General features: G+C 36.2%; 2 protein-coding genes across 3 annotated transcripts; one reads left to right on the forward strand and one right to left on the reverse strand.

The window, feature by feature from the left end:
* Nucleotides 1-4,485: 4,485 nt before the first annotated feature.
* On the forward strand, nt 4,486-5,733 carry LOC106316276. The gene has a single exon (XM_013754152.1). It carries the CDS (start codon nt 4,670-4,672, stop codon nt 5,522-5,524), a length of 855 nt encoding a protein of 284 aa, XP_013609606.1. The 5' UTR covers nt 4,486-4,669; the 3' UTR covers nt 5,525-5,733.
* Nucleotides 5,734-6,182: 449 nt separating this feature from the next.
* Nucleotides 6,183-10,072, reverse strand: LOC106318504 (U-box domain-containing protein 2-like). Of its 2 annotated transcripts, none has more exons than XM_013756513.1 (6): nt 9,914-10,072; nt 9,450-9,523; nt 9,084-9,368; nt 8,884-9,000; nt 6,470-8,245; nt 6,183-6,384 (listed from the first exon to the last, which is right to left on the reverse strand). In XM_013756513.1, exons 2-6 carry the CDS (start codon nt 9,453-9,455, stop codon nt 6,328-6,330), a joined length of 2,241 nt encoding a protein of 746 aa, XP_013611967.1. In that variant the 5' UTR covers nt 9,456-9,523; nt 9,914-10,072; the 3' UTR covers nt 6,183-6,327. The 2 variants fall into 2 exon arrangements, with proteins under 2 accessions (XP_013611967.1, XP_013611968.1); XM_013756514.1 differs by having other exon boundaries at nt 9,910-10,072.
* Between the last annotated feature and the right edge of the window lie 609 nt (nt 10,073-10,681).

A 10,681-nucleotide genomic window follows, 5' to 3' on the forward strand; every position in this document is an offset into this window, starting at 1 on the left:
AATATAGTTTTAAGGAAATGGTCAAAATAAAAAAAATTACACATAAAATAATCATGATTTTTGTTAACTGGGTGGATCATTATTTATATGATATCGCACACGAAAGAAAAATTTCTGTTTTTAAAATTATCTAATTAACTCTATACTCATTTTTTTATATTTTTATATGATATCACACATTCGTAAAAAAATAGATAGTTTAAGATGCAAAAAAAAAATTACTTAATGAATATAATATGAACGAATATTACAAATATATCATTTAATAAAATAAATAATTAAAAACTGAAAATTTATATCCGCGCAGGGTCTAGTAGTTGTTATAGGCTAGGTGCATTGTCCTCTTTGTAAAATAATAGCCATATTTCTTGTTATAGTGTTTATTTTGGTCATCCAGATTATTATTCCCCAACCTGATTAGCCCCATAAGATTAGGTTTTTTTTTTTTTTTGAAAAAGGGGCTTTTAATATTTGATTTTCTTTCTTTGATGTTTCTCATTGCGGATGAATTTTACATTAAAAGGTTGAGCAATTTTTGTTTCCAATCAATATAGACATTACATTTTAATCTCAGATCTTGGTGTTTATAAAATAAATCATCAAACTAACTTTACATGAGGTAGTTTCTAATATGCTTTACCATGAATCTTCAACTAAAAACTGATATACAAAGTCAGAAACTAACAAATAGTCAACTGAAAAGGAAACACACAGTCTCAAATGCATACTACTGCCAAAACATCAATAAAAGCATACTGCAGCAAAAACGTCAGAAGCAATAGAGTTTAAAGATAGATAGAATCGTTAGAACTCTAAAATTACTGACTGTAGAAAAGAAACAAAAATACAGAGCAGAGTGCAGAAGAAACGTCAGTCCTCTGCTTCTTTTAAGTCATTTCAAAAATGGCTCTAGGCTTTTCACAAAGATTTGCCTGCAACATTCACCGCAACATTCACAAATGTCAATCCAAATGCTCTGAGACCGAATAATTTTTGTTTTGAAACCAGGTTGCCTGATGAAGTGTTGTACATAATGTTATGGAACTAACCTGTCTTTTTGAGTAGATTCCTTTACAAAACAAATGGAGGATGGTGCCTTCAGCGAGGACTAAAGGTTATGACCCCACTATTTCTGGGAAAAATTGCATCCTCATGGCATTGCATTTGGATTTTGTACACCAGCTCCAGCTCTAGCTTTATGCTGCTGCAGAACGTGTTCAAAAGTGGAGACCATGTTTTCACCTAGTCAACAACCAAGAGATAAATAATGTGACAATACAGAAGAGGGATCACATAATAGGGATAACAAAAGACATTTGCTTTTCTTTAGTGTGCAGGGCCTTCAGATTATGCGCAACCGTTGATAAAAAATAGCATAACGAAAAAAGTATGGCTGCAAACCGAAAGAAAATATCACACTGATATCTTTGACACACTATATATATGATAATTGGATTCTCTTAGGTTAAAAGTGAAACCCTTTTCTCTTAGGTTCCGAAAACGATAATGGATTCAGATACCTGAAGGAAGAATTTTACTAATGGAGGTTAACACTAAATCTTTCGAGGTGATGCGTAAAAAGGTTTAGGCTTTCAAATATCTGACCTGGTGTAGGTTTTCATCGACCTCAGAAGACGTATGAGTTTGCTAGTTCACCTTTACTAAAGCTTTAAGTAAAGGCATAGAAGCAGAGTAAAGGCATAAAAATGTGTTTTTGTCCAACATCACATTATTTTTCAAAGTAAAAATGGGTTTTTGTCGTAGCGTTTGAAGAGACGAGGCCTGTCAGAAAGGGAAAAAAAAAATATCAGGAGTTGCTAAGTGGAATTGATTAATTTGGAAAAGATTTCAGGAAAACCAGAACCTCCGAGTTGAACTGTACATCACAAGAAGTTCTGATGCTATATTTACAGTTGAAGCTTCAACCGGTTACGGTGGGAGACGAAGAGGTGAATTGAATGCTCGAAGTGGGAGAAGTGGATTAACTACGGGCAACGCGGAGTAAAGAAATGAGGTATAGATGTTGCAGACGTTATGAAGATCGGATCGTCACAGAGTAAGGAACCCTAATCCCATTTGGGTTTCTAAAGGGTCTGCAAAGTTTAGGCTTAAATCACTAAAAGCCCAGTTGAAAGTAGAGAGTGGATTAACCGGTTAGAAAAACGATTGTCCAGTTCAAATTAGAGAATGGTTTACACGGATGAAATAAAAATCGAAAGTGTCTTACCAAGCCGACACGTGGCAACAAAGCTCCCCTCCTTCCAGAGTGACGCGGACAGCTTAAAAAGTCAGATACTTCAACTTTATAGTTATAGATACTGCTCTCAAACTCTATCAATAGTAGTGAAATTAACCTACAGACCACCGTCTTCAACTGAATCCCACCTAAAAATAAGAGATCAACGAAATATATATTCTACTATGAAAAAGAAGACGATCTTCACCAGGTACTATACTCCATCTAAAGTATATATTTCACTCTATTAATAAATAACTACAAACAACATGAAAATACACTGCAAAACAAACAAACACTTATTAGATGGCTCATAAAAAAAAAGATCTATATTCAACAAGTTATTTATAACAGATTCAGTATAACACCACAACGTAATGGGAGAAGATTTGGAGAAGACCACAATTCTGAATCAGGGCTTACAAAAACCATTGACAAACAGGTTCGAAACCGTATCTCAAGCATCAGTTATGGCCACAAGTTATCGCCACAACTCAGCTTATCAAGGAGCTATGGGAACTTGGTTCTCTTTCAGATGATTCTTTTCTCTAAGGAAAAGCAAAGTTTAATTTTCTTTTGAGTTTCAGACAAACAGCCTTGGTTGTAAACAGTATTTTTTGTTTGAATTAATTTAATATTTTTTAGAAAAAAAAGTATAACACCACAACCAACCCTCCTCTACACAGACATTTACAAATGGTAAAACAACAACAGATCATTTACTAACAGTTTTTTTCTTTTAATAATCAGCAACAAACAAGGAAACGCAAGTTTCGACTGTTGGTGGTACCACCCCCACTTTTTTCTTCCTATAGTGCCTTGTGTCAAGAACAGCTTTTATAATTATACAGTTCGACCGAGACTTATCATATGATTTCGTAGATGACAAAAATTGTCTCAACAATGGGAAAGTTTCATTTTTCATGAACGTAATTAGTCTACATCCTTCTAGAAGTTTCATTTTTCATGAATGTAATTAGTCTACATCCTTCTAGAATAGGACATCAAAATATATGAAGTAGTTTTATTATGCTAAGAGTCATTTTCATATTGTATTTATAATTCGTAATTATAAATGTGGTCAAAGTCTGATGTTATTTCATATATGATTAAGAAACAATTGGAGACCACTATTACGCGTTTGAAAAGAAGAAATATAGACGTTAGATCATTCTAATTGAACTGGAGCTAGAAGTTAGGAGTTTATCTGATTAAAATAAGGAGGAAAAGGAAGCATAGTTTATTGACTTTATTCTCTACACATATAGAAAGACATATAAAACGTTAATTAACAAAACAGCAAAAGAAATGATAAAAATCATCATGATAAATGTATATTCATGTGGAAGATAGATTGTGATGGTGCTGGGTAAAGCGTAGCTATCGCGTGCCAAGAATAGTGGCCTAGGTCCACTTCTCCACAGATCCAACCTTCTAAGCCATTCTTATTGTTTATTTTCATGGTTCTTGTTTTTCTTTTACATATCTATGCTTTCAATCCACCAGCAAAAAGTAAGTAGAGATAATAAAACCAAAGCCTGCCATAAGCTTTTATCATGTGTGTTCTTACTAAAAAAGGAAGTTCACGAAAACATTTTTATTATTGAGATGTTTACTTGCCAAAACAATATAAAGATTAAACAAATTTTAATTTATTTTGTTAAACCTAAACATTTTAATTTACAAAACGGACGGGTTTGAAATGGAAGCTTGGTTGACCATTAAAAGTAGACACATTAAAGCATTTTTTAAAGGAATTTTAAATTCATGCAAACAACCCTCAGAAAATAATAAAAATTTCTTTGAAGCAAATAAGTAATTATAGCCCATGCTCACCTAATGCAGTATGTAGATAAATGTCACGTACTGAATGAAAAAGAAAAGGAAACACCATGTCTAGTAGTAAACTAGGACTCATACTTCTCATGATCTTTGTTATTGTTTAAAAAAACTTTCGGTGAATATTTTTACCTTTTTTATGGCTTGTCTGGTTGCAAATGTTATGTGTATAATATTTTTTATGTTTCAGTATCATTCTAACATTTTTTTGTTACACAAAAAATGTTATTTTACAATTTAAATGTAAATTATACTTATTTTCAGTTGAAAATTAATTGCAAACTGCATTGATTTTATAAATAATTTTATTTATTTCAAATATTATTTGGTCAGAAAAATGCCATTAATAACAATTTACATCTATTTAAGCAACGTGACGTCAATTCATAAATGTAATTACGTATCAGAGATTATAGGTTAAGTGGCAAAAATATAATAAGAATAAAGGTCTAAATCATTTTGACTTCTTCAACTGAGACTTCTCTCGTCTTTCTTTAAATATTCAAATTTGTCGCCCACTCTTTTCGTTATGTTTATAATTCAAAACCTTGCCTCTCTCTCTGTCTCTTGTCGGAAAACTCAGAAGCTTCGAAAATGAGGACATGTACGAAAGAGGAGAAAGTCCTTTTGATCTCTCATCACAATCAAGATCAAGAAGACGAAGATGGAGAAGCGTTGTCTCTAAGTGATTTGCCGGTGAATTCATCTAACGAGAAAGTTGAGCTTCCGAAACAAACAAAGGCAGAGGAGGAGTTCGAATTCGAAACCGGGTCATCTTTTCGTCTCGGGTCGGATTCGTGTGAGCCAGCTCCGGAGATGAGTATGGCGGACGAATTATTCTCCGAAGGGCTAATCCTCCCGTTCCGTCACTCCGTCAGCTTAGACGCGGGCCTTCCCGGTTCGAACCGGTTAATTTGCAGATCCGAATCGGTCGATTTTCTAAGAACCGGAACCGGTTCTAACCGGAAAATCAGAAACAATTTCGTTGATTACAGTCAACCGAGTCCACAGCCACAGATCAGACGATCATCGAGCATGACGGCGAGAGTGAATTCAATCAGAAACCATAAATCATCTTCGATTTGGGATTTTCTCCGGCTAGGACTCGTACGTACGCCGGAGATCGAACTTCGAACGGCGAAAGTATCAGTGAGTCGAAACAGTAGCTGCAGTAGCACAAGCACGAGCTCGAATTCGAAGAAAACAGAATCGAGATCGAGTAACCGTAGAAGAAGCTTTCTGTTCGGGGATTGTAGGTGCTCGGCGGCGACGGAGACGATCGTACCTGTGAAAGTCTGTGTCTCCGGCGAGACGGAGGAGAAACAGAGGAAGAAGATGGCGAAGAAAGAGGAGAAAACGGCGGTTGCGCGGAAGAGAACGTTTGAGTGGTTAAAAGAGTTATCACAGGTAGGGTTTGTCGTTGATCATGGAAGACGAAGCTTGGCTTGATGATCCCTCAATCAAAGAAACTTCATGTTTCTCTGTTTCACTTCTTGTCTTTTCTTCTTAAATATTTTAATGTTTTTTCTCTGTTTAATCAATTTTTAGGTGATTAATTTTTGTATGTTAGTGTTGATTGCAAATTATACTTTAGTTTTCCAAATAATTTATGTTTTTCTTTAAAAAAAAATTATTATATATAACTAACAGTAAACATGTTTTCCGCAGTGTCATACTTCATCTATATTTTAGATCACATCTCTCTCTAAACACCTCAATAAGACACGAGAGAGGCATACATCATACATGTATATAATGGCATGAAAGCGAGACATCATTAGGAAACGAGAAAGATGTGAACGTGAGATAATATTGGTGTGCTTACTTTATTTATTTGTTTGCATAGTATAGATTCTTATAAGAAGGGTGCTTACTGCTTAGCATGATTAAACCAATCTTGTTTATATCTAAGACGTTAAATTTTCCCACCGTAAAATAGTATAATATAATGTTTTCTCACTATATAATATCATACTCACTTGTGAGTTGTGCATACTGCATAGGATGCTTAAAATTTTACCCAAAACTCGCTGCAAAGTTGAAACTATCAAATGAGCCGCCCCATGAATTTCAATGTCCAATACATGTTCAATTAAAAATATTTGCTTTAATAAGAAAATTGTATACAATTCTCTAAGCGTAGATATTCACGTTATACACATACGTTTTCCATAAGAAACACTATTAAATACAACAACATATATACGTCTATGTATCGTACAATGTATAGGTTAGAAATAAAACCAAGATCATCAGCCTCTCCTCTGGCCTTGCTTTTGGGATTTGAAGTACTTCAGAAGGTTATGTGCCTGAAACAAAAAAAGCATATAAACACTTATTACTTACTTTGATGAGACGTACCAAACAAGAAAAAGTAAAAAAAAAAAAAGAAACCTTCTCTTTGGCTCGAGCGGTTCCTGATTTAGTAAGAGCCACAAGAGGAGGAATAGCTCCTTCTCTAATAATACTGTTACAAAACCTCTGACTATGCATAGAAAGCTGCAAAAGCGCTGCAGTTGCATTCTCCTTCCCTCTCGCCGAACCCAACTCCACCACTTCCACCAAAACCGGTATACCTCCTTCCTCACCAATCGCAACCTTCCCTTCCTTAACCGTCGCGAGGTTCGCCAGTACGACCACAGCTTTCTCCACCATCCCAGCCGCAGGGTCCATCAGCTCGACCAAGTACCTAACCGCGCCAGCTTCGATCACTTTCGCCTTGTTCTCGTGGTGTATCGAGAGGTTAAACAAAGCAGTAGCCGCGTCTTTCTTCCCTCTTAGGCTCCCGTTTCCCAAGAGATCAACGAGCGGCTCTATCGCTCCCGCTTCTCCTATCTTAGTCTTGTTCTCTTCTATCACAGATAAGCTGAAGAGCGTTGCCGCTGAGTTCTCTTTGGCTTCTAGGTTACCTGTTCTGAGGACGTGGATCAGCGGCTCTATAGCTCCGCTGTCCGCTATGACTGATTTGTTGTTGTCGTTGATTGATAGGTTTAGCAAGCAAGTCACCGCGTCGGCTTGGATCCTCTCGTCCGTGGAGTAAAGAAGGTCGACTAATGAGTCGATTGCGCCGCACCTGGCGATGACTATGCGGTTGTCTGTGCTGTTTCTCGACAGTATCCTGATCCTTGCTGTTGCCTCTCTTTGTGCTTCCAGAGAAGAGTTCTTGAGATCTTCGATCAGTTTCTTCACCTCGGATTCGATGCTTGAACTGCTTCCGGTTTCTCTTATGGTCGCTGGGATGATCCCTGGGTGATGAAAATGCCTGGCAGATGGAAGTCGCCGCACGGTTTCAACCCTTGCCTGTGAGATTGATGTATCAGCAGGAGAAGGAGCAGGAGCAGGAGCAGGAGCTGGAGGAGTAGTGTTTCTTTCGGTTTTGGTATCCAGTTCAAAGACGATCCCTGGTGCGGAAACAGACCTGCTTAGGACCTGGCGCAGCTTCTCGCATTTGGTAGCATCTAAAGATTCGGTACGGCCATTTCCACCAATCTTCATAGGGGATGATGATGAGCCTCTCTCTGACTCATCCACCAAAGAAAGAGGCTGAGAATCACACTCATCATCATCATCTGAAGCTGGTTCAAGAAGAAGAGGGAAAGGCTGACTTGACTGAACCAACTCCAAAGGATCAGGCAAATTGACATTGTTTGATTCACACCAGTTGGAAATGAAAGCCTTGACGATGAAGTTAGGTGTCAAACTTGTCTGAGTCAAAGGCTGTCTTGTCTTTGGACAAACCATGAGTCCCATATCAAACCATTTTTCGATGAAAGCCCGTTCGTATGTTTGACCAGATGTTACAATGACTGGATCAGTCATAAGCTCAAGAGATAGAGGGCAGCGGAAGTCTGGAGGTACAGGGACAGAACAACCTAACTGAGACTGCTTTATGTTGGTAAGGTGATCATGCATGTGTGTTATAAGAGAGATCAATCCTTCTATAAACTCAGCTTCAGTGTTATTCTCTGTAAGCTCTGCATTCTCCTTTAAACTTGCAAGCACTACACCTTCAATCAGAATCTCTTGGTTGGATCTTAGACCAACACTCTCAGCAATTTTGACTAGAACCTCTGAAGTAGGTCCATTACCTTCCTTTTGATCTATCAGAGCTAGATCAATAGTATATGAAACTTCATCTCTTCCTACTAACTTCACCAGTTCTATGCAGTCCTGCATGATTGAACCATTGTCATAACATAGAAGAGCCTTAGCAATAACCAGGGGTGGGAAAAAAAAAAAGAATCGAACCAACCAAACCCAAACCGAGTCAAACCTAACCAATGTATAGATCCTAACTATTCGGTTATAGTTTCTATCAACCCAAATTATTCGGTTTGGTTCGGTTTTAAACTGAACCGAAAAACCAAAGTGTAGTTAATTAGATTAACTAAATATATTAATAATAACAAGATTTAAAATAGCTAACTATTTGACCTAAATAACTAAACATAAGTTTATACATTTATTTCAAATGAATACAAGAAACACAACTAACAATAAAATAAAAACATGACTTTCCTACACAATCATCAAAACTGAAAAACATTAAAATATTAAAAAGGTAATGATTTAGTGATTACATCATGATTTGTTTTATGTTTTATAAATTATATTTTCTTAAACGAACTAGAAAAAAAAATTAAACTAACCGACGACAAACCAAACTAAACTAATTTTGGTTGGTTTCGGTTAAAGTTTCCTTAGAACCAAGCAAACCAAACTGAACGCCGAACCGAACCAGAAATTAAACCAAAATCCCCTCCCCAGCAATAACTAGTTCCTTATAGAAACTAACATTGAGACTATACCTCAAACGATGGTGAAACAAGATCGGCAGGTAAGTGTTGTTCACAGTGTTTGAGCAGCTGAAAGACTTCCAAACTGGATTCTCGCAACTTTGTTGCTAATGATTCAATTTGAAGAACCTGGTAATACACACGATAGGTAGCTAGCTAATAAGAGAAAAGGAGTGTTAGATCAGAGAAGTGGTGGCTGATTCTTTACTTACATAAAAGATTCTGCTAAAAAGAGGTTCCCAGCTTTGAAACTGCTCTCTTAGTTCATCAACGTACTGGGATAACTCTTCAAACCCGTTGTTAAGCAGCTCGCTAGGAGAGGCATCAGAGCCAACAAGGTTCTCAAGAACAGGCTGAAGAAGCTTGGCTATGTCTTCTCCTCTGGTGTAGTATTTATGAGCTGGGTTGGAATATAAGGTGTCCATGGATGATATGCTTAGATATGATGAGATGTTATCTAAGAGAACTCTTAACCAAGACACCTCCATGTTTAACTCCTTTTAGTTAACAAACAAAAAAAATCACATGAACAGGAGAGTTTATAATTAGTTAATAAGCTTAGGCATTCAGGAACTTACCATCATGTAATGAAATAAAACTCCAAAATATTTGAAGCAGAATATAAGCAATCAATTAGTAGTAATCAAAGCCCCTGAAACAAGAACAGACCAAGTATATAAAAAACTCCATGTTCTAGAAATAGTAAGAACTAAATAATAAGCTAATGTGAGAGGACCAAAGAGATTAAGAACTAAGATGCTTAGTCAACGCTGGAGTCAATTATAATAATAATAAAAAACATATTGAAACTCGGAATCGAACATCAGTTTTGAGTTTCAGTTTACTTGGTTCAAATTCAAACAATTACCCATGAAATCAAACGAACGAGCTCTAGACAATCTACGAAACCACAGAGAAACAAATTCTAACCCGAGAAAAAGAAGAAGAAGAAGACAGAGATCATCTCGAACGAGAACGAAACTTAACAATTAAAGATTTTGAAAACGAAGAAGATGAATAGACAGTTGATGAAGATACCTACCAGAAATGGCAGTTTCAGCTTTCTCTATGGGAGAGGACGTAAATGAGAACCGTGGAAGCGCGGTAAGACCAGTTCCTTCTTTCTTCGTCAATAAGATTTATTTTCCTCTTGAAAATGTTTAATTATATTGTTAGTGGTCTTCGTAGTCATTACTTCAAACCAATTAACGAGTCTTGCGTCAAACCTTGTTAGGTGGTTTATGTCGATCATTTACGAGTACGATTTGCTATTTTCGTTTTCAAATTATTTGTTTTCTTTTTTGGGTTGGTTAAAGCTGCTCCTCTTTCGGTCTTCTTTATCTTTGATTTTTTTTTTATTAGCTATTAACGAATCGTTACGTGCTCTAGTCGTTTAGCGCGAACATTGCATAATCAAGACCCTATTGAGTACTACTACTAGCTTTCTAAATTCTAATTAACTAATCGTCTGAATCAAAGAAATTGTGCACGACTTTTTTCACTAAACGACTAAGAATAGTCATTATATCAATTAAATGCGAGCGCGTTTCCATTAGGCTGCTTCCATTACAAATTGACCAATTCTTCCCCCTCTTCACCTCGTAGAAAAACATATTTCAACTGAAAAAATTGATACATCATTTCATTTGGGTCTGAGAATATGAAGAAAAAACGCTCGAATAATATTCCATATTTTTTAATTCATTAGAAAACGAGTCGAATAACAACAAAAATTCCAAGAAACATCTGAATTTTTTACAAAGGACTATTTCAGATTCTGTAAAAAAGAAAGAAACTCCCAACTATATTC

The sequence above is a fragment of the Brassica oleracea genome, chromosome C9, assembly GCF_000695525.1.
Source record: "Brassica oleracea var. oleracea cultivar TO1000 chromosome C9, BOL, whole genome shotgun sequence".
Classification (NCBI taxonomy): Eukaryota; Viridiplantae; Streptophyta; class Magnoliopsida; order Brassicales; family Brassicaceae; genus Brassica; species Brassica oleracea.